This window comes from Panthera onca, chromosome B2 (assembly GCF_046562875.1).
Source record: "Panthera onca isolate mPanOnc1 chromosome B2, mPanOnc1 haplotype 2, whole genome shotgun sequence".
NCBI classification, from domain to species: Eukaryota; Metazoa; Chordata; class Mammalia; order Carnivora; family Felidae; genus Panthera; species Panthera onca.
In genome coordinates this window covers 31,128,088-31,151,617 of record NC_138343.1, presented here as the reverse complement: position 1 = coordinate 31,151,617, position 23,530 = coordinate 31,128,088, and the positions used below count along the sequence as shown (strand labels likewise).

Here is a 23,530-nt window from a genome sequence, read left to right as displayed (position 1 = left end):
ACATCCCACAGGAAACAAATGATTTTTGAAAAAAGTAGAGACCCCTTGTTGAAGCTATTAAGTAGCAATAGTTTGCTGCAAAAGATCTTTCAAACAAAGGGGAAAAAAGAGAAAAAACTGAGATAGAAGAGGAGGAGAAAGATAGGTAGAGAAGGAAAACAGAACAAAAACAGCAGGATCTGGAAAGAAGAAAAACAAAGAGGCAGAAAAGTTTCCATGGACTAAGAAACTAGCAATCTCCCTAAACATTGTTATTCTCTTACTAGGAGAACTTAAAAGATAGGTTGAGGAGGTCTTGCAATCCTACCCTACCATAAGAGTATTACTGAGGAAATACACAAAAGCCTAAAATTTATACCCCAAAACGAGTCCTTAAATGGATATCCATCTGCCCACAACACTGCATTGCACCTGATCATATAAAACGGGATGTGACCCATGGCAGTCTTCTTTCCCACAACCTCTTCCTTATATAGTAGCTGTGGAATCTGAAGTTCTCCCTGAAACACAAAGATCTCATTCTTACTTTGTTTTCTTTTAGCACTGTCTCAATCAAGTATTGGTAAGTTCCTTTACTTTTCTCCAATTCAATTCAAGGTGCCCCCAGGTTTAAATGGCAACAATGAAGATATCTAATCCCCTACCTCCTTGAGCCACCACTGACACTCAGGGGTTGGTGCTCCCAGGGGTTCCCTATTCTGATACTCCCCAAATCAAAAAAAGCAACAAAAAATGCCAAACAGCCAGGAGAACAAAGGGGTAAGTTCCTTTTCTGTTTCTCAATTCTATTCTCTTTGGTGTATCACAGACCTGGGGATCATGTCCTAACTGTGGTTAGCCTTGTCCCTCATCTTCTTTTCCTTCTCCATCATTGAGCATTTTACCCGAAATTAATGAGAGCTTTAGAAAATAAAAAGTCCATTGATTAAGAATGAAGAGAGAATTCAAATGGTTTTAGCTGCCTACAATGATTTCAGGAAAACAAAATATCTTCTTTCACTCAGAAGCAACAGGAAGGAAGGAGGTTGTTAAAAGGGCAGAGAATGGGAGAAAAGAGGAGAGTTGTAATTCAAAAAGCCATGTTTGTTGAGTCTATATTTACCGGTATTAGAGATGAGAAAAGTGAAGTTCAAGGACATTATCTAACCAAAAGGCACATAGCTCATAGAAAGTAAAATTGAAGTTCTAAACACTGACTTTTCGACTCTAAATCCCATGCTTGTCCAACTACCCCCAGGACACGATTGAAAATATTTAATTTTTCAGGGGCACTTGGATGACTCAGTTCAGTTGAGCATCCTACTCTTGATTTCGGCTCAGGTCATGATCCCAGGGTCATGGGATCAAGTCCTGCCTCAGACTCAATGCTGAGCATAAAGCTTGCTTAAGATTCTCTCTCTCCCTCTGCACCCCCTCCCAGTTCATGCTCTCTCTTAAAGAAAATTAATTTTTCAATTTAAAGTTATCTTCCTGAAACTGATCCCATTCACAATTGCACCAAGAAGCATAAAATACCTAGGAATAAATCTAACCAAAGATGTAAAAGATCTGTATGCTGAAAACTATAGAAAGCTTATGAAGGTAATGGAAGAAGATATAAAGAAATGGAAAGACATTCCCTGCTCATGGATTGGAAGAATAAATATTGTCAAAATGTCAATACTACCCAAAGCTATCTACACATTCAATGCAATCCCAATCAAAATTGCACCAGCATTCTTCTCAAAACTAGAACAAGCAATCCTAAAATTCATATGGAACCACAAAAGGCCCCGAATAGCCAAAGTAATTTTGAAGAAGAAGACCAAAGCAGGAGGCATCACAATCCCAGACTTTAGCCTCTACTACAAAGCTGTCATCCTCAAGACAGCATGGTATTGGCACAAAAACAGACACATAGACCAATGGAATAGAATAGAAACCCCAGAACTAGACCCACAAACGTATGGCCAACTCATCTTTGACAAAGCAGGAAAGAACATACAATGGAAAAAAAAAAGTCTCTTTAACAAATGGTGCTGGGAGAACTGGACAGCAACATGCAGAAGGTTGAAACTAGACCACTTTCTCACGCCATTCACAAAAATAAACTCAAAATGGATAAAGGACCTGAATGTGAGACAGGAAACCATCAAAACCTTAGAGGAGAAAGCAGGAAAAGACCTCTCTGACCTCAGCCGTAGCAATCTCTTACTTGACACATCCCCAAAGGCAAGGGAATTAAAAGCAAAAGTGAATTACTGGGACCTTATGAAGATAAAAAGCTTCTGCACAGCAAAGGAAACAACCAACAAAACTAAAAGGCAACCAACGGAATGGGAAAAGATATTTGCAAATGACATATCGGACAAAGGGCTAGTATCCAAAATCTATAAAGAGCTCACCAAACTCCACACCCGAAAAACAAATAACCCAGTGAAGAAATGGGCAGAAACCATGAATAGACACTTCTCTAAAGAAGACATCCAGATGGCCAACAGGCACATGAAAAGATGTTCAACGTCGCTCCTTATCAGGGAAATACAAATCAAAACCACACTCAGATATCACCTCACGCCAGTCAGACTGGCCAAAATGAACAAATCAGGAGACTATACATGCTGGAGAGGATGTGGAGAAATGGGAACCCTCTTGCACTGTTGGTGGGAATGCAAATTGGTGCAGCCGCTCTGGAAAGCAGTGTGGAGGTTCCTCAGAAAATTAAAAATAGACCTACCCTATGACCCAGCAATAGCACTGCTAGGAATTTATCCAAGGGATACAGGAGTACTGATGTATAGGGGCACTTGTACCCCAATGTTTATAACAGCACTCTCAACAATAGCCAAATTATGGAAAGAGCCTAAATGTCCATCAACTGATGAATGGATAAAGAAATTGTGGTTTATATACACAATGGAATACTACGTGGCAATGAGAAAAAATGAAATATGGCCTTTTGTAGCAACGTGGATGGAACTGGAGAGTGTGATGCTAAGTGAAATAAGCCATACAGAGAAAGACAGATACCATATGGTTACACTCTTATGTGGATCCTGAGAAACGTAACAGAAACCCATGGGGGAAGGGAAGGAAAAAAAAAAAAAAGAGGTTAGAGTGGGAGAGAGCCAAAGCATAAGAGACTGTTAAAAACTGAGAACAAACTGAGGGTTGATGGGGGGTGGGAGGGAGGGGAGGGTGGGTGATGGGTATTGAGGAGGGCACCTTTTGGGATGAGCACTGGGTATTGTATGGAAACCAATTTGACAGTAAATTTCATATATTAAAAAATAAAAAATAAAAAATAAAAAATAAAAAAAAATAAATATAAAAAAAAAAAGTTATCTTCCTGAAATAAAAAGTCTCAAGAAATTTAGGATATTATGCATATATGAAAAAATTTTCCTTCAATTTTTAAAACATAATTCAAAATGCAAAAAATGTGAATTAATCTGAATCTCAAAATTATTTTGCTAGTCTACTACTGTGGCATAACTGCATCCCATGAATGAGGCTGTTTTATTACATATATATGTAATATGTATATATTTATATATATATGACATATATATGTCATATATATATACACATATATATATATAGTATGGGATCAAAAAATAGACATTGTTCAGAGGGCTGCAAGAGACTCAATATTTTATTTTATTTTTTTTTTTTTAATTTTTTTTTTTTTCAACGTTTTTTATTTATTTTTGGGACAGAGAGAGACAGAGCATGAACGGGGGAGGGGCAGAGAGAGAGGGGGACACACAGAATTGGAAACAGGCTCCAGGCTCCGAGCCATCAGCCCAGAGCCTGACGCGGGGCTCGAACTCACAGACCGCGAGATCGTGACCTGGCTGAAGTCGGAAGCTTAACCGACTGCGCCACCCAGGCGCCCCTATTTTATTTTTTATTACTTTTTAAAAGTTTATTTATTTTGAGAGACAGAGACAGAGCGCTAGTGGGGGAGGGGAAGAAAGAGCAGGAGACACAGAATCCGAAGCAGGCTCCAAGCAGTGTCATGGGATTTTAGACAGTAAGGAAGAAAATCAAATCAGGAGTTATACTAATGATTATGACAATATGCTTCTTAAGATGAGAATTATCCTCTGATGGTAAATAAGGTAAATAAATACGTGATACATATTGGGTCTAATCTCAGAGGAAGGGAGTAATTAGTTATTATAAATAGTATTTAGCTGAAAGATGCATGGGGCCATTCATCCCTGAAGTTCAATATGCTGTGTGGTTCTACAGGATGAATGAGGCCCTCCTGAGATGTACCTATACAAGCATACATAGATAAGGACTGCAATTCAAAACAATAATATAAAAATATGTACAGAGTTTATGTGCCAAGCTGTATCCTAAGCATAACAATCCTATGAAGTAGATATTATTATACATCTTGTATTTAAAATGAATAATCTTAGGCACAAAAACGTCAAGTAACTTGTGCAAGGTCACACAGCTATAAGGTAGAGCAACTAGGATTCAAATCCAAGTATTTTAGCATCTGATCTCCCACTGTACTTCATGAAAACTAATCAGAACCCCCTTTCTGTTAAATCAATTAATCCAGACTCCTGTGGATTTTTGTTATTATTCTTCAGTGTCGACTCCAGAAATGGTATTTAAGTCTCTTTCTATTTCTCAGTTCAGGAAGGAGAAATGTGAGTAAGCAGGAGGTCAAAAGAAAGGAGTATATAAGGCAGCTAATGAAGGTTTAACCAAGACCTAGGTCTTCTGAGTTCCCTTAAGAGTTTCAATCTTCACACAGGCTGAAAAGAAAGAGTACATGGCCTCCCTGCTCATCACCAGTCCTACAAGTCTTTCTGAGCCTCCATCACAGCACCAAAACACAGTACCCTTACACTATCCATGACTAAATCACACCGCAGGTGGCATAGAGGATTTGGTAATTCCTGGAGATGCCAGTGTGAGAGCTTCTCTCTGAAGCTTCTCTTCAAAGGGTATTAATTCTGACGACTTTAAGCAGGAGACCTCAGGAATTTATCTGTGTGTCCATTTAGCAGTTTACTAGGGAACCGAGCACGTCCTGATTGCTTCTCTGTCATGAAACCTTGGTATCTGGAGGCTTTTTCCCTGTCTTCTCTCTCCTAGGCAGGCCCTAAATTTAGAATGTGAGCCCCATGGAGCACCTGAGTGGCTCAGTCAGTTAAGCCTCTGACTTTGACTCCAGTCATGATCTCACGGTTTGTGAGTTCCATCCCCATGTCAGGCTCTGTGCTGACAGCTAGGAGCTTGGAGCCTGCTTCGGATTCTGTCTCCCTCTCTCTCTACTCCTCCCCCACTTGTGCTCTGTCTCTCAAAAATATATAAATGTAAAAAAAAAATTTAGAATGTCAGCCCTTTTGCTTCCCCATTATCCTAGATTTTATCAGCTGAGGCTGAAAGACCCAGGAATAACAAGACTACAAGTGTGTAGATTTAGACTAATTGAATCATTAAAAGTTGAGCTGAACAGAGCATTGTTAAACCCTGTTGTTTTAGAGATTGGTTAAATAAGGTCCCCAAAAGATGATGGAAATAATCAAAGATCATACTTTAAATTAGAGAAATTTAACCTCCAACGTAAGACAAATAAGGCAAATGCTTCCTTCTTTCATTCTTTTTTTCATCCTTCCTTCAATGAATATAGTGGGGTTCATTCAATAGTAGTCTATATTTCTGTACTGTCATAATTTTTATTAAAAGTTACACAAATCTTCCCTATTATTTAGATCATTTTATAAGAGGAACACTCTAGAGATTAATAAAAAGAACAGAAAAAAATTGGGAGAGTCAATATGTAGGAAAGAAGTTAATTTACTTCATAAAGGAATATTCCAAAAGGAACAGAAAGAGAAAACTGTGTGAGGTACAGAGGAAAGTGCACTGAACCAAAGTCAGAAAAATTGGAGACTAAAACTGCATATAATTTTTATTTAAAAAAAATTTTCTGATGTTTATTTTTGAGAGAGAGACACACAGAGTGTGTGGGGGGGGGGGCAGGGGGGCGGGCAGAGAGAGAGGGAGACACAGAATCTAAAGCAGGCTCCAGGCTCTGAGCTGTCAGCCCAGAGCCTGACACGGGGCTCAATCCCACAAACCATGAGATCATGACCTGAGCCAAAGTCGGACACTTAACTGAATGAGCCACCCAGGCACCCCATAAATGACTGCATATAATTTTTAGCACACTCGGCCACAGACCTTCTCTTCTCTCAGCCTCAGTTTTCTTTTTTTATAAAATTAGAAATTTTTTTTTTTAGAGTGAGAGAGCACATGCAAGTCAGGGCAGGAGAGGGCAGGAAGGGTGTGGGGGGAGAGAGAGAGAGAGAGAGAGAGAGAGAGAGAGAGAGAGAGAGAATCACAAGTAGGCTCCATGCTCAGCACAGAGCCTGATGCGATCTCCAGGCTGGATCTCATGACCCTGAGATCATGACCTGAGCTGAAATCATGTGTCAGATGCTTAACTGGCTGAGCCACCCAGAAGCCCCAAATTGGAACCTTTCTAACATTGCCTTTCTTTGGTTCTTGAAGCTATTACATTATGGAGAGGAGATTTTCCAAACTGAGAAAAGAAAGAATGAGGGAGAAATGGAAAATAGGGGAAAGAAAAGATGCTGAATGAAATCAGAATATTGAAAATATAGTAAACCTGGATTCTCTCCTGACCACTTTTACTCCTGGAATAGTGTCCAAGGGGGAAGAAGGTTCAAGACCTGCAAGCGTGGTAATAATCCATGTGCCTGTGGGGGAATGAAGGGTCTAAGGTGTCCTGAGGGTACAATTTCCAGAAAGACTCCTGGGAAATGGGTGGATTATTTAAACCATTAACTCTACTGATCTGAATATTTATTGTTCTTTAGCTTTGGTGCAAGGATCCATGAGTAAGTTTTTCTTTTCCTTTCAAAATCTGGTATTGTAGGGCTCCCACAGTAGGCAGAGGATGTCTCCCTGTCTTATTTGTTCCCTGCTATGTCAGAGTGGCAGGGCTTGAAGCTCATCATTCTCTGCCTTCTCCTTCATTAGGTATCTTACCTACGTCAGGCGTACCTGTCTCCCCTTCTTGTCTTGAAGTAAATTCCTCCACTTATGTCCAGTTATAGGACCTCATCTACCAGCCCAACCTTCTCTTCAGCAGTCACAGCTTCTCCCTTCTATATCTTTGTATTTTCCTCTTCCAGTAACTCCCTCTCCTTAAAGTATAGAGCAGGTTTGGTTTTCTTCCACCCCAAACAGATCCTCCCTTGATTCTGTGTCCCTCTCTAACTACAAGCCCCCCAGGCCCACAAAGAAGGAAATTATACTGTTTACTTTGGCTGTGGGCTTGGGAATAAGTTACTGTTTCACCTCTACTATTGAAAAAAATGCATTATTTCTCCATGAATTGACAGTGGTACAATAAGACTATTAAAAAACCACTTTAAAAATAAGCCTGCTTACTTATTAATGTATTATAAATAAACAGAGAGACCGTTGCATAACTCAGGTTCTGGAGCCAGGCCGCCTGGAATTGCATTCCAGCTCCCTATTTACTGGTTCTTCGAACACAGGAAGTTATTTAATCTTTCATTAAGCTTTTAAATTCAACAACCAATTGAAAAACTAACAGAACAGAACACAGACGTGAGTAAAAATAGAAGACATGAATACAGAAGGAAGAAAACTCAAGATAATGCTTAAATCAGTCTCCTGGAACTGATTTCCACTTATTGCCAAACTGAGATGAACACATTTTCTAAACAAATGAAGAGTGAGAGAGGAATGAGGTACAGAAAAGTAAGGCAATCAGAGAAGATCACACACACACACACACACACACACACACACACACACACACACAAATTCAGAAGCGAGAAACAATCCTGGTTGGACAGATTTTTTTCTTCTAAGTTTATGTGCTTCTGATAAAATTTTTCATATTGAATATTTACTTTTGGTCATACTTACAGCAAGTAAAACTGTTTCTTGTTCAAAGATAATAATTTCATGATTTTCTCCAAAAAGTATCACAACTTCCAGGTGCTTCACAACCTCAATAGGTTTGTCAATCACAGGTTTGAATTAAATGTGACCCGACCAATACCTGTGATTAAATTAATGGAAAAAAAGGGATTCATTTGGTCTATCTCAGCTCAGCCACAGCCTGTGGTGACACTGATCTCACACCACACTGTTGTGGAAGAATGTAGGGTGCGCACTTAAATCCCTTCCTTTTTCAAAGTAAAGCTCCCAAACTGGCAATCCATTGGTCCAATGCCACCTGTATATTGGCTGACCAATAAAGCATTATTTTAAATCTTGCATTTGAATGCTTCTAGATAGGGTATGCACTTTTCAAATGACCAACTTCTTTACTACCCTGTATAGCTGACAGATTCACAATTCAGGAGACTTGCTGAGGCAACAGAGCATACGACCCCCCACAAAGACAACCAGTATTTCCATTTAGTATGGAAATTTTGGTACTCTCTACAAGAACTAATTCTGATATTTTCATTCAGAAGATTATCCACAGAAGTGAGGTCCTTAATCTAAAATTATATAATACTTAGTATTTTGTCAGGATACTCAAATCTTATAATTAAGTTTTTTTTATCTGCTTCTTCACTCTGAAAGTAAGTGAAACCTTTCACTGTTGTGCCTGTTTTCAACCAGGCAAGGCCACAAATTTTCAGTTCAAAACTTCTTGAAAATATATGATATACATTCCACCTCTGCTTATGCCTTTGCCTGTGGCAGGTATCAGTAGGTAAGCGTACTTCTCTTTCCTGCTCAGCCTACATACAATCTAAAATTCTCACCTCCAGAGTGTTGCTACGAATTGATCAGACTTAGTACATTAACTCAAATATATTTGCCATTTCTGATATGGATTAATATCCTTAAATATTAAATATATGGGAGCTGTCTTTTATAAATTATCTCTGTTTAGTAGTGGGAATGGCTGTATGCTACCTTAGTCTACAATACATAGAAAAGGTTGTATCTCTTCCCAAGTGCTGAGATCTTATCATTTCTGTGATAAGCTATTAGTTTCTTCCAAACATAATAACAAACAAAATTGAGTCATAAATATACAAGAACTATATTTAATTATTTCAAGAGAAATAAATTACATTTTTCAACTCACTAAAAGCTTTCTAAGTGTAATTTTTTTTAAATAATACTTTAGCATTTAAAGAATGCTCAACAAAGAGAAATAAAAGTACATAAAGAAAAGATCTGAATAGGTAAAAGAAGAAAGTGTGGGAAGGAAAGCAATAGGAAGGTAGAATTTCAGTGAAAATCTCCAGAACAGGAAAATGGAAGACCAAAATAGGTTCTAAAAGTCCAAATCATAGTTTCACACATACAGAAAACCTTTGAAATTCCACGGGGAAATTAGTTCATCTCATAAACAAACTTGTTTCAGTAAAGAGGCTTTCAACATCTTCAAATAAGATTGGTTACTCTCAAGGCAGAAGCAATGGTTCTCAACTGATGTCAAATCTCACTGCAATGTCAGCTTGCGTAACTACGGTACTGAGGTAACTAAGGAATACCAAAGTATATTTTTTTAAGAGTTGAATCACACAGATTAACAAATAAACAAAGAACACAGAGAAATACTCATGAAAATGCCCTGTCACCAGCATTCAAAACTTTCCAAATGACGGTAAGGAAAAGAGGGAAAAATAGAGAAAGTAGAAAGTAAACTAAAGCTTAATGCCTTAAACACAGTGAAACTTTCTACTTTGCAGAAGAGTTTCATTCCTTTGTAGTCCCTGAATATTTCTTTCATAACAATTTTGATAGAACTTTTCAGCTTTCCTATCCATTATTACTCTTGATTTTTCACTGCAGCCATTTGATGTAAGAAAGGAGATATAATTTTCATTTTAAAGATTAGAAAAGTAACGTTCCAAAGGTTTAGTGACTTACCTAGTCATAGAGCTACAGAATAGTAAAGCTGATGAGACTCTAGTCTTGGATCTTTAACCTCAAGACTATTTGTACCTCACATGTGGGGAGGAGGGGATAGGACTGCCTACATTTCATGCTCTCTGAAAGTCTAAATCTAGATAAGATTATATTTGTCTTTTTTTTTTTTTTTGCTTAAACAACAAACATTTATGTCTCATAGTTCTTCGCAATTTTCATTACAGGTAATACAAAAGCCTTCAAAGCAACTTCAGAACCTTTATGTAAGTTTCTCCTATTTCTCAACTCAGTTCTTTTTGATCTTCTACAAAGTGCCTACCATTGGGGGAGTTGGGTGGGGGCTAAGGAGGCACAAAAAAAAGGAAGAGGAAAGGAGAACAACCTACTATTTAACTGTTCTCCTTTGCCTTTACCAGTATGAGGAACTTGAGGCTGATTTCAGGACCCCCCTAAGTAACTGATGATTTTCTTATTTAGCAAAGTGGAAACTCTGCTAATAAAATTAATTAATAAGTGAAAGGAAAAATCCTGTGATTAGATGAAGGTGTTTGTCAAAAACAAATAGTTCTAGAAATATCTGACAACAGAAAGATAGCAAAAATTGAAAACAAGAAAAATAACTGCAGGAAATATGATCTTATGGGTCTCCTGGGTGGGGGGGGTGGGGGGTGGAGGGGGGTGGGGAGGGAAAATACTGACTGACCTTCTTACAGCTTTTCATGTAAATGTAATATGTAGTAAATGCTTGACCTGAATCTCCCTGAAATGTACATCCTTCATGCATGCACTCTCCAGACTTACCTTTTTGTGTTTGTGTTTTAGCAGGCAGTGCAGGACCCATAAGTAAGTTTCTTTTCTGTGCTTTAATTCCCATGCGCTTTGCTTTACTACACTGTTAGAATATGTAATATGTAAGACACTCCTATTCATGGATGTTTTTATTTCCTACTGCAAAAATTGCCAATTCTTTTGTCCTTCTTTATTTCCTATTCTTTTTTTAAAGTTTATTTATTTTGAGAGAGATAGAGAAGGAGAGACAGAATCCCAAGCAGGCTCTGCACTGTCAGCACAGAGCCCAATGAGGGGCTCAAACTCACAAAACATGAGATCATGACCTGAGCCTAAGTCAAACACTTAACTGACTGAGCCACTTAGGCGCCCCAATGCTTCCTATTCTTATTCTAATAAGCTGGGAGCTTCCGTGAGGAAGTATTATCACTTTTAGTTTTCTCAAAATCTTGAGATTCAATAGCAAAGAGAAAAGTGTTAACAACAAAAGTGTTAGAAAGGTAGGAAGGTCCCTTGCTAAAAATCCCAGTCACACCAAGAGGAAGGGAGCAGTGAGTCCCAGCTCACTGAGTGAGGGTCCCTAGGCTGCTGTGGATGGTGGTGTGGAATGTATATGCCCTGCTATTAGGCCCTGATGTTAACAAAGAATCAGTCTGGAAGAAGTGTCCAGATTGCATCTTAAAGGACATTACATCAAACATCTCTGGCAGAAGCACTGGTAGAGGACAAAGAATGAGGGATGGGTGAGAAGCAGTTGATTTAGAAAAGAAAAAAAATGATAAATGGACACAGTGATCTATAAATGCTCTGACCTTTTACCCATCTGTTAATGGCCTTGCCGCTTAAAGTGGGTCCAAGGATCTGTATCAGCATCACCTTGAAGTTTGTTAGAAATGCAGAATCTCCACCTAATGCCTACCAAATCAGAATCTGCATTTTAACAAGATCTCCAGATGGTTTAGAACCATTACTTGGCAGAGTTTCAATCCTCTGTATGTAGAAAACAAATGTAAAGTTGAGTGTTCTTGATCTAAGTTTAACCAGCTCCTCCATTCCTTCAGATTCTCCACAGGAAGAGTAGCCTTAATGCCAGTGACAAGAAAAATGAAACTCACCAAGGTTTCGTTCATTTCTTAACATATTTCTGTCCATCGCCTCTAAGGACATTCAGACCTTGAGCTCCTGGGTCAGAGCCAACACTAAAGGAAGAGGAAGAATGATTTGAGGGTTAGAGCTCAAGGCAAATCACACTCTGTGTCTACACCTCCTGGAGCATTTATACACATGAAACATGATTTAAAAAATCAAAAGTCAATCAAGAGTAAACACTGAGCAAGTGTCACTAAAGCACATGTAGCCCAAGAGATACAGAGAGGTGTCTGTGCAAATGTGTTTGTAAAAGAGAAGGCTGTTATTGCTAAGCATGTGGGTCTAGTTAGTGCCTCAATCCCTTTACCCACTAACTTCACCTACAAAAGTCTTGAACCTACCCAAGAGTTTCTATTCCCTCTTATGCTAAGATATTGCAGGCCAAGTTACTCTGATGACTAAGGCAGTCAAAGGTCACCCACAGGAGACTGAAATTCCCACTGTCTCCTTCAGAAGATGAGGCTATAGATTCTGGCTACCCGAGTTCAAATTAGACCAGTTGAAAGAAAGGCAATTATCTATGGAATCTACTGAGTTACAAACAGTGACCCATCAAGACAGGAACCTTGACCACTGCATCCCTCCAGCTCCACCCATCAGATCCCAGTAGTTATGAGGGTCCTCCAAGGTGGGGAATGAAGAATAAAGCTTATTTGCTCCTCTGGTGAAATAGAAATATTGTTCCTTGTGTCTGTTTTTTATAATGTTTTCCCCAAAATAATTTCAACTCAAACTAAATTTTCTATGTCAAAGAACCATACTAATTAGTCTGTCTTGCTTTTCCCGTATTTTAGCTGGAGCCATTGGACCCATAAGTGAGTTCCTTTTCTGTTTCCTAATTCTGACACTCTTTGGTCTTCTGTGAGGTATGGGACCTCTCCTCACCCAAGCTCTTTCCATTTCTAGGCCTTCCCACCCATGCTTCTTGAGTACATCTGAATTACTGACACCCCTAATGCCCAAACCTTCAGGGGGTGAAAAAAACCCCAGCCTGAACTGACACTAAGTTTAAGACAAAGGAAAACTAAATCATTCATATTTAAAATAACGCCCCAGAAAAAACATTCTCTCAACTATGATAAAAATGATTAAAACAATTATTGTGGACTTTTGCTAAACTGAAGGTAATGCTACAAGAAGAGCAAGTGGTTCTAGAAGGTGAAAGAATAAGCACCATAAAGACCAAAGAGGAGGGTGATGAAAATGGCCAAAAGACATCCTAACTACCCCTGGAGTGTCAATCCTTTGAGACAGCTGAGTGTTGGGCAGGGCAAAGAAGGAAAGAGAGGAGAGATGAAAGTGAAGGAGACTAACAACCTTCAGCCCAGGTTCTATACGTTTCCCTCTGCCATTTAAGATGAACACTGAATGACTTGATCTGGTGGGAGGGGTATGGGGCTCCTTTGCTAAAATTACCTACCTATCTGCAGTAGTAATTCTCCCTCTGAGTTGCTTCACTGGGTTCTTTAAAAAAGAATATTGGTGGCATGAGCATTCTAATAATGTCAAACCACACTGATTTTCCTCTTCTTTGTATTTTAGTGCAATTCACAGCACCAATTCGTAAGTATCGAATTTGTTTCTCCACTCTGGTTCCTTTCACTTCTTACCTTCAAAGTCTTAAGTATTGACCTACCCTGTTTTCTTGATACCATGTTTCTCAACTTCCCTAGCATTCCTATTACACAGATTTCAAAGAAGCTATGCATGAAATAGACAGACTGCAAAGCCCACCGGCTAACATAAGAAAAGAAAAAAGGACCCTCTTAATAGCAGCCATAATGCCCTGGCAGTAGGGAAGGTTCACTTTTCAATTAACAGTAAGCCCCTAATGAAATGAGAAAGAGAGAGAGAGAGAGAGAGAGAGAGAGAGAGAGGAAATTTTTTAAAGGAGACATTATAAATTAGTATGAATGAGTCTATCCCAATCCTCTAAAGGTTTCAAACATCACTGAAAACAAGGCTGGTGGAGGGGGTGGTCTATTCCTATAAGTCCCTTATATTGTACAACAGGGAACCTATTCAAAGATTGCCAGGCAAACAACCCCATGATGTTCCTAGGGTTTCTACTTATGACACTCCCTCTAGAGTAAGTTTTGGGGAATGGCTATTTCCTTCACAGTGATGAAGCATACTGATTTTCTCCCTCTCTGTTTCTCAGCTGGCGGTACAGGACCTATCAGTAAGTTTACTGTCTGATTCTTCACTGTAAATAATTTTAATTTCCTGCAGTATCTTAGGGACCTTTCCTTGAATCCCATGTTGGGATTTCAGGGGTTTGTGGGTCCACATTTTCTTGGCCTTTTTTGTTTTCTTCTACCTAGCATTTCCATTAAGTCATTAATAATCATGTGAATGTACATTCCACCACTAAACACAAACTGTAAAGTGGAGGATGAACCCTTAAAGGTTTCCAGTGGCTTATCAACATCAGCAAGGGATTTTTAAAAACAGAGTGAAATGAAAAGAAGTGAAATAATAGGAGAGAGGAAGAAAATTAAGTTTAAACAGAGAAGGATTTTTCCAACCATCTACAGGGGTTTAAGTGGGCCAAAGTGGGGTCCCCTACTTAGTACCTTTGCTACTTACCCTCTCAGTGGATGCATTAGGTAAAGAGGCCCTTATATATATTAGATTGTCTTAGCATCTTAGCAAAAAAACAAACAACAACAAAAAAAAACACCTCAACTTCCCTACTACCCCACTGCAGCTGAGCCTAAATTTAGTGGTACAGATTCTTACCAGGAAAAGCATATAAATGAGAACTATGGCCTCCAGAGCCCAAGAGCACCTACTAATTTATTCTCTCTTTTCTTTTATTTATTTATTTTTTAGAGCTGTCTCAAAAAACCATTGGTAAGTCACCTAAACCTCAATTACAATGCTTTTTGGTCCTTTACAATGTTTAGAATGTCAGTCAATTTCTATTTCAATGACTCGTGCTCACAAACCCCAGGATCAAGTGTTTCCACTGTCTCATTATCCCACGCAGAATTCCCAGAGGTTAGATTCAACCAGGTTCTTCAATAAAAAGATATTAACTATGAAGCTGAAATACAATATCAAAAAATAACCCCCTAGGAATGGTCTTTTCTAAGTTATATAATCTAGCTTTACTACCAACCTGTAATAAAGATTTAGAACACAGTACCTAAACTTCTTGCTTTTCCTGCAAATAATTTGTTACTAGATTATGTTCAAAATAACGCAAATCTTAAATTCTTTTTATTTCTAATTGCTCTGAAAAGTTCTCTCCAGGACACATGGGTTTATTGTCACCAATTTTTAGCAACTTACCCTATTGCATTTTTCCATAGAAACATTATAAGTAACAGGTTCCAAGATATAGTCGTTCATAATTACATATTTTTAAACTAAGAGCAAATAGTTGTATCTTCACACACTGGATTACAGTATTCCTAATAAAAATTAGGAATTTTTGAAATTAGAAAAGTAAAGAAATATGACTTGAGGTTCCCCACATTCACCTGACAGAATGAATATAAGTCCTGTATAGGTACCTGGTCATTCTTTGCATGATTCCTTCAGGAATTTGTGAGTCATCCTTGCATAGGGGCCATGCTAATCTCTGTATCACTCCAATTTTTGTATATGTGCTGCTGAAGTGAGCACTCTGTGATTCCTGTAACGGCTTACAGTTTTTCTACCCCTCACATGCATTATTTTGTTGGGCCTACCAACATTTCAATGGTGGTAGGTAAAGCAGATATTATACCCATCTTTAGAGATGGAAAAATTGTTTCCCATAAAAATTTGTTTACTCCCAAATAAGGGGAGGAGGACAATTAATAATGAAGTTAGGACTGAAGTTGTGCTGACTCTTAGTTGAGTTGTTTCCACTACTATTTTGAGTGCTCTAATAGGTTATTAGCAAGAGAAACCATGAACTTCTAATATTAGAAACCAGGGACACAAAGACTTATGGGGAGATGAAGTGAGAGAAAATGCAACAAAAGTAACACACAGACAATGAAGATGTTAAAAAGACAAAAATCAAAAGAAATTTAAAAGAACAAAAGTAGGAACAATACTGGAAGAAGAAAGATTAAGTGAGCTGGAGGCAGGAGAAGAGTAAATATAAATAAAACTGAAAAAGAGAAGAAAAGGAAAGCTACAAGGACTCACAAACTAAAAAAAAAAAGTAAGAAAATATAGGAAAATTGAAGAAACAAATAAAATTTGAAATGATTTTCTCTCCAAAGATTTTAGTGGCTTATACCAAAGGCAGGTGTCCTAGGAGTTTTATTCCAGGATCAAGGGCAATTTTTTTATAGATACCAGTCAAAGCCAACAAATTATTTTTGCAAAATAACCTAAATTTCTAGCTTGTCTACAACTCATAGCCCAGGATATCCATAACTGGTAAGACACCTTCTAGCTTTTTCACATAGAAAAAAAATATATCAAAATTAAAGGTTTAGGGGTTTATGAGTCAGAACTGAGATATTTCCCATCATGAGTGCCATGAAGCTATGGAGGAGAAAGACAATGAAACACCCACTGGGAAGACGGGTGGTCTATTTAGAAAAAATATTTAATCCTGCAATAAACCATGCAGACTCACAAGATGATCCCAGTCCTCACCTGGCACCAGGCTACTCAGCAGAACTTAAGGCAGGAAGCACAGCTTGCCACCAAGGCAGCATCAGCCATCCCTCTTTCGTGGCAGTAGTCCTCGAAGCTGTCTATGCAGGGGTCTACAGAGCCACCCAGCAACTATTCTCTTTGGCTGTCCATAGCTATGTACAGGAGCTGCCCTGACTTAGAAGCCCCGGGAGCTAAGATATCCTGTAAAAACTCCACATATATAAACTGCAGGGATCCTATAAGGAACATGCCCAAATACATGGTCACTACACTCAGGGAAGCCCAAAGATATGGCCTTCTAACAGGTATTTATAGTTCTCCCAGTTCACAAGCAGTTTACCAACCAAGGATCATTCTTAAAGAAAAGGAATGTTACAAGTAAGACAGTAGGTGTAATCAGAGCTGGAAAATCAACCGAAGGCCAAATTCTCATTAAAAAGTGAAGGTGTTGTTGACCCTTTCTTTGCCCAGAGACACTCAAGCTAATCAAAGCGATAGTCAATAAGCTGAAAGCTATCCACCTTCACACCTACCCTAGAGAATATTAGTTGGTCAGAAATATTTTAGTACAAGTATGGTGCAGTCCACTTAAAAAGTAGTATCTTCTGTTACTGACAAGAAAGAAAAGTGTAAAGTTTCAAACTTTAATGTCTTGAACCTCTCCTAGGTTGACAAGGATTCTAGAGAGACCCTCATCTCAGGCAATATAGGCTAAATATCTCTTTTGTTGTATAGTTATCATAACCAGTTTAGTTCTCTCTAATGTTCTAATTCTGTTATCACTTCCTCTCCCTTACTCTACCTCCCAAAGCCCCATCCCTAGAATAAAATTAAAAATTTATTCTTCAAACACCCATACTAATATGTCAATTTGGATCTCTTTTTAGTGCAAACTCTAGGACCTATTGGTAAGTTGCCTATTTATATATAACAATTCATATATATCACTCAAATTCATAATAGATAGCATAACATTTTTCTAGTAATGATTATAGTAGCTTGTCTATAATCATCAGAAGAATATTCCAAAGCAAAGGTGCAATAGAGAGAATCTGGGGGAGGATATAAGAAATGAGAAAGAAGACAAAAGAAGGATAGCCAAGAGAGTGGAAAAAAAGTGACATGAGAGAAAAAAGATGGGGAAAAGCAGAAGGAAAGGAATACAATAAAGATTTTACTTCAAACACCTGTAGTAGTCAAGGGCAAGAATGAAGTGGTTCTCCTTCCAACTAAAACAGGGTTACAAGTCTCCTAGAATAAGATCTGATTTTTATGGAGAGGATATAGTCCAATAAAAATATTTAATCCTGAAGACTGGGATTTAGTAATTCTGGGACATTATTTAACTGTCCCCTTTGGAAAACATCAATAGTATGTGTGTTTATCATGTTCAACAACCACAGTAATTTATGTTTGTTTCTATTTTTAGTGCAATATACTGGGCCCAATGGTAAGTCCCTTATCTATCTTTTTCCTCTGGTGTACTCTGATCTTCTACAGTGTATAGATGGCCTATCTCCAGTCCCAAATGTAACCATTACCATAAGGATAGTGTGTTTTTAGGCATGTTTCCATGCATCCGTTTCCACTTGCTGAGAATTCTCCAGGGTTATTTTTTTAAAGAAAAAAGTAAGAACATTTCCCCAGTAATGGTCAGAATGGCTTCCATAGCAATACAGAATTTTCTAAAGTAAGAGAAAGAATAAGGGTAGCTTTCCATTTCTGAAGTGCTTTGTAGTTCATAAAGGGCCTACTCAAACACAATAGAGATAATATAAAGAAAATGAAAAACGGAAAGCAAATTTTAAAAACAAATGTAAAAGATGGAAAAAACAAATTTAAATAAACTGAGGTCTGATCAGGTTTCCTCCTCGTTTCCTAGGAAAGGTATACCAGGGAATACTACTAAGGATCCAACGTACCCTGAGTTCTCCAACCTTCTCTCTCAATGCCATTTTCCTCATGTCCTATCCTGTCCACCTGCCCCAAATACCCAACACACACACACACACACACACACACACACACACACACACACACACAGCTTCAGGGAACAGGATATGACAGGAGGTGGGCTGCCAACTACAGGAACTGGCAGATGCATCAGGTATTCACAAACCATAAGTGAAAGACAGTGAAAGGTAAACTCATATTGTGACTAGCCAGGGCAAAAACAGTGTCAAATTCTAGAATATCAAAACAAACTTTGGTTCATTGGGAATTCTGAGTCTGGAAATTAAGTGATAACATTCCAGAGTGTAAGCTAAACAAGAACATTATCAGAAGGCAAGTCAGATGTACTCAAACATTCCTTCAACTAGGTGAGCTCTTGTATCAGAAACTGAGCTGAGGCCTGGAGACAAAGTCATGAATAAAAAAGAGAAAGATTTGGCTGATCTCTTGCGACATGGAGTTTACAGTCCTATAAGACACCTTAAGGAAAGGAACTCAAAACATGGAGAGGGCAGGCAGTCTCCCACACAACCACACTATGACCACTAAAACTGGATGCTGCCTGCTCTAAACACTGGTTCTAAATACCATCCTGTTATAAATGAACATAAGCCATCATTTCTCAACTATTCTCCTAAATCAGGGTTTCCTTTCTCAGTACTCTTAATTATCACCAAGACTTACAGCCTTAGAAGTTCTCAAAGGGGCGCCTGGGTGGCTCAGTCAGTTAAGCGTCTGACTTGGGCTCAGGTCTTGATTTCACAGTCTGTGAGTTCAAGCCCCGTGTCAGGCTCTATGCTGTCAGTTCGGAGCCTGGAGCCTGCTTTGGATTCTGTATCTCCCTTTCTCTCTGCCCTTCCCCATTCATGCTCTGTCTCTCTCTGTCTCGCAAAAAATGAATAAATGTTAAAAAAAAATTTTTAAAAGTTCTCATAATTCTTATAAGGGAGAAACCATAAGCCAGCTCACCTCAGAGGACCTCACTGAGGCTAAAGGAAGGGTTTCATTTGGCCCAAAGTCCCCAAATAACTACCATGTGCCTGAGAATCTATATGGGTACATGGATTCCCTTTCCCTTTTCTTTCCTGCATAATCCCCTCTCCCCTATGTGTAAACACTTAAAACAAACAGTAATATATAAATGAAAATTATACTTCTACATTTATTCATTCCTAGCTTTCCCTTAAATTACAGGTCATTTGGAGAAAATGAAAAATGAACTGATTATTTTTTTTAATGAACAAAAATGAGTGCTTCAGATGGGAGTAGTAAAAAAAGAAAGGAGTGGGAAGAAAACTTTTCAGATCAACTAAACAGTTAGGTGGGAAAAAGAGATAAATGAAAATGAAAATGACAAAAGTGCACAGAAGTACAAATTTAAGACATTATGAACCCCTAGAAAGTTCAAGCATTTACCACCCCAGAAAGGAGTGGAATGGAAGGAGCACAGCCACTCTCCTGCCCCAGACCAGCAGAAGGAAGCCTGAGGATGCAAAGCACAGAGGTGGGAGCTTAAGTCCAGACATCACAATGAGCTAACAGGCAGGTTTTACAGCTCCCTGCATCCTCTCTACAGTTACCCTTTTTAAGCTCATCATAGGAGAACTGAGTTCACTTAGTTCTACACACACTAATTTCTCTCTTTTCTTTCCCTTCCATTTTTCCACCAGTGGAAACTTCAGAAATGACCAGTAAGTTCCATACCTGCTCCTATATAATAGTTTCCTTTGGCTTCCTACAGGGTCTACAATCCTTTACTTCTGTCTCGTAGGTAAAGACTTTCAGGTTTCTCCATCATTTGCTTATTCCACTACCTAGCTGCACCCCCACCCAAGGAATGAATGAATTAAGGGGAATACAGGGGCGCCTGGGTGGCTCAGTCGGTTAAGCATCCGACTTCGGCTCAGGTCATGATCTCGCGGTTCATGAGTTCAAGCCCCGCGTCAGGCTCTGTGCTGATGGCTCAGAGCCTGGATCCTGTTTCAGATTCTGTGTCTTCCTCTCTCTCTGACCCTCCCCCATTCATGCTCTGTCTCTCTCTGCCTCAAAAATAAATAAACGTTAAAAAAAATTTTTTTTTAAAAAGAAGGGGAATACAAACCCCACTTAATAACCCAAACTACTGTGAATAATATATATTGTATAAATAAAAAAATCGGATGAAAACATCTGAAGTTTATTATGACTTGTCAACAAAGGAGGGAGGACATTTGTACGAGTGTGTGGATATGTGAAAGTTTACACAGGATAGCAGAAATAGGGAGAAGAAAAGTAAAAACAGCAGTTTAAATTACCAGTCCCCTGTAGGATTTTAAGCAGTTACCAGTCACTGCAAAGGGGAAGAGAAAAATCATCTCCCTTTCCTGAAGCCTCTCAGACTAAGCAGGAGGCAGAATCCCACAAGGCATGATGGCAGCTGTGTTCCCCAGCACTGTGCACTGCAATACCTATAAGGGTTTGATGCTCCCTCCGTGAGCATTTCTGATATTCCCTCTCAGAAAACTAGCAGAAAACTAATTTCAGCAGCCTTTCCTCACTAACATCTCTCTTTGTTTTTCAGCTACAGAATCCTCTCGTAAGTCTCCTTTCATGATGGAACTCAATTACCTCCAGCAGTGCCTAACAGACCTACTTGAACAAAAATGTGTCCATCCACATTGGGATCGCAGTAGTTCAAAGCTCCTATTTCCTTGACCCCTATTTTTCCATTACTCAGAATTCTACTAGGTTATTAATAAGTTTCTAAAATGTTCACTGAGTCACATAACAATTAAAGAACAGAGAAAAAAGTTTCTCCATGGCTCTAAAGACTGTCAGGGACCCTCTCTATATAGAAGGAGAAAAAAATGAACAGGGAAAACAAAGATGCAGATAATATTTCTGTTTACCAGCTGGGTCACCTATTCAAGCAGTTAGTAAGTTGTATATTTGTTTCTTTGCTGTGCACTTACCAAAGTCCAGTGATATATATTAAAACTTGAGTTCAAGTATAGGAACTTTAAACTCATTTTCTTAGCTTTTGCTTCTCCATTAACCAGAATTCCACCAGCTGATTTTAAGTTTTCTGGAAAGTTCAGATACGCCTGATCAGAAAACCTTTTCAAGCAGTTACATCACTAGAAAATTTACCAATTTCTACATCACTAGAAAAAAATGAATAGGACAGTAAATGAGGAGGGTGCAATAAGAAATCTTTCTGCTTATTTTTCAGTGGAATCAACTCCTCACACAAACAGTAAGTCTTGTGTTTTCATTTAATTCTGTCACAGGGTTCAATTGGTTTCTAGTGAGGTCCAAGACCTCTTTATCTGGACATGATGGTATGCGAAGGGCTTGAGGTAACTCTTGGCCCCTTGCTTCTCTCATTGTCAAAGTCCCTCTGAGTTATTAATGATGTACTAGAAAGTTCTAACACTACTGATTTATATAAACATAAAGAGGAAAGAAAAAAAGTTTTGCTTCGTTATAAAGACCATCAATGAGAGGCGATCTACAGAAAAGGAAAAAATGATGTAAGAAGAACAGTTTTTCATTTGGAAATGAAAATTTTATGATTTACATACAAAATAAAGATCAGAGGGGAACATTTCCCAGAAGTTAAAAATGACATGTTATAAGGGACTTGACAAATTGAAAAACTGAATGAGGAAAAAAAGAAAAGGAGATAACAATTTTCTCTGTTCTGTTTTCCAGAGGGAGCAGTTCCACCTGCCCTCAGTAAGTCTTTCCATGTTTCCTCCACTGTGGGGTCCTATAACTTCTTTCTCTGACAATGTTGGCATTTCTGGACATGGGTACATACTTCCTAAACTACTTGCCTTCCCGTCGCCAAATCCCATGGTTATTAATGCTTTTTGGAAAGTTCAAATCCTGCTGATTTATATTAAAAGTAAATGAAGACCAAAGGGTACATTGTCCCTATTGTTATAATGACCTAGTGAACAAGAACTCTCTACACAGAGAGGAAAAAAATAGTGAGAGAGAAAAGGCTTGTAAAGATACTTCTCTGTCTTTCAGCTGGTCCACCACCTTCAGTGCACAGTGGTAAGTTCAGTCTGTTCTTTTACTGTTTTCTGTTGTTGTTGTTGTTCTTTATGAGGCCTATGAACCTGTGATTACCCTACTCATTTCTCATCCCTGTGCAGCCACCTGAGACTCATAGTTCTCATCTTCCTTTGCTTTCTGCTTATCCTGTGAAGTAAACTTACATTTACTTAATATCAAGCATATGTTTACTTTGCATCTCCTCAGTGATAAGAACGACATAGGTGCTTTAACTACTACATGATATCCCATTTAATCCTTGGGGTAAATCAATTGATCTCTTTGTAATGGCTAAGAAACTGAAGCCACATACTTACCTAAGAACACGCTCACTGAACAACAGTTTGAACCAAGAGCTGTGTGACTACCAAACTTCTTCACCACACAAATATGCTTCCCTAGAAAGATATTTGTTCCTTTCAAACAATTATTCACTGATATCTAATTTGTTGTTTAAGGTTTGCCCTTGGCACCAATAAGTAAGTATTATATTTGTTTCTCTACTATAGTTCTCTGTGCAGTCTTCTTCAAAGTCTAAGGAACTTTGTTCTGTTAAAGTGATTTGAGTTTCTCACTGCTCTTGCATTCTGGGTAATAAGCTATTACCCAGCTTCCCCCTATAGTATAGACAATTTAAGAAAATACTGATTAAAAGAAAAGGAGTAAAGTAGCATTGGTTGACAACAACAAAAACCTGAAAAATACTAAAAACCCTGAAAAAAAATAGCAGGGGTAGGCAAAAAGTTTGAGACAGGAAGTCCAAAAGGATGTTTAAATGGAGAGAGATTTTTGAGTGTTCCCTGAAAGTATGCTTTCTCGTATGTCTACCCAAGTCCTCCCCTCAGAGACACCAGTGGAATGTATTAGATAATACTATGTTTTCTCTATTTAAGAAAAATTAATGGATATTTTTTTGCTTTTTTTTAGTGATTTCACAAAGAACCTCAAGTAAGTTCTTTACTTCTCAGCCTGTCAAATATGAGACCTTTTCTGAGCACAGATATTATATTTTTAAAGTGCACCAAGGATTGAGATTCATGTCTCCATACTTTTTGCTTTCACATTACCCACAGGC

General features: G+C 38.4%; 2 protein-coding genes and 1 non-coding gene across 19 annotated transcripts in view; 2 read left to right on the top strand and 1 right to left on the bottom strand.

Moving 5' to 3' along the window:
- TSBP1 (testis expressed basic protein 1) overlaps positions 1-14,766 on the top strand; it is a 31,673-nt gene extending 16,907 nt beyond the window's left edge. For 6 of the 17 annotated variants that reach the window (XM_081795718.1, XM_081795727.1, XM_081795722.1 and 3 more), the window contains 8 exons: positions 542-562; positions 6,855-6,875; positions 10,137-10,175; positions 10,735-10,755; positions 12,645-12,665; positions 13,393-13,413; positions 14,012-14,032; positions 14,686-14,766. In XM_081795718.1, coding sequence (XP_081651844.1) covers positions 542-562; positions 6,855-6,875; positions 10,137-10,175; positions 10,735-10,755; positions 12,645-12,665; positions 13,393-13,413; positions 14,012-14,032; positions 14,686-14,759 — 239 coding nt within the window. In that variant the 3' untranslated portion in view covers positions 14,760-14,766. The remainder of the gene's footprint in view (positions 1-541; positions 563-6,854; positions 6,876-10,136; positions 10,176-10,734; positions 10,756-12,644; positions 12,666-13,392; positions 13,414-14,011; positions 14,033-14,685) is intronic. The other 11 variants (XM_081795728.1, XM_081795715.1, XM_081795723.1 and 8 more) reach the window with 5 other exon arrangements.
- A 611-nt stretch (positions 14,767-15,377) lies between these two features.
- LOC132668090 (U6 spliceosomal RNA) lies at positions 15,378-15,483 on the bottom strand. Its single transcript, XR_009605460.2, has one exon. It is a non-coding gene; the product is annotated as a U6 spliceosomal RNA (small nuclear RNA).
- A 5,494-nt stretch (positions 15,484-20,977) lies between these two features.
- Positions 20,978-23,530, top strand: part of LOC132666288 (uncharacterized) — a 175,568-nt gene continuing 173,015 nt past the window's right edge. The window contains exons 1-6 of the mRNA XM_078446785.2: positions 20,978-20,986; positions 21,623-21,646; positions 22,105-22,128; positions 22,429-22,455; positions 22,914-22,934; positions 23,383-23,403. Of these exons, the coding sequence (XP_078302911.2) occupies position 22,934; positions 23,383-23,403 (22 nt within the window). The 5' untranslated portion in view covers positions 20,978-20,986; positions 21,623-21,646; positions 22,105-22,128; positions 22,429-22,455; positions 22,914-22,933. The remainder of the gene's footprint in view (positions 20,987-21,622; positions 21,647-22,104; positions 22,129-22,428; positions 22,456-22,913; positions 22,935-23,382; positions 23,404-23,530) is intronic.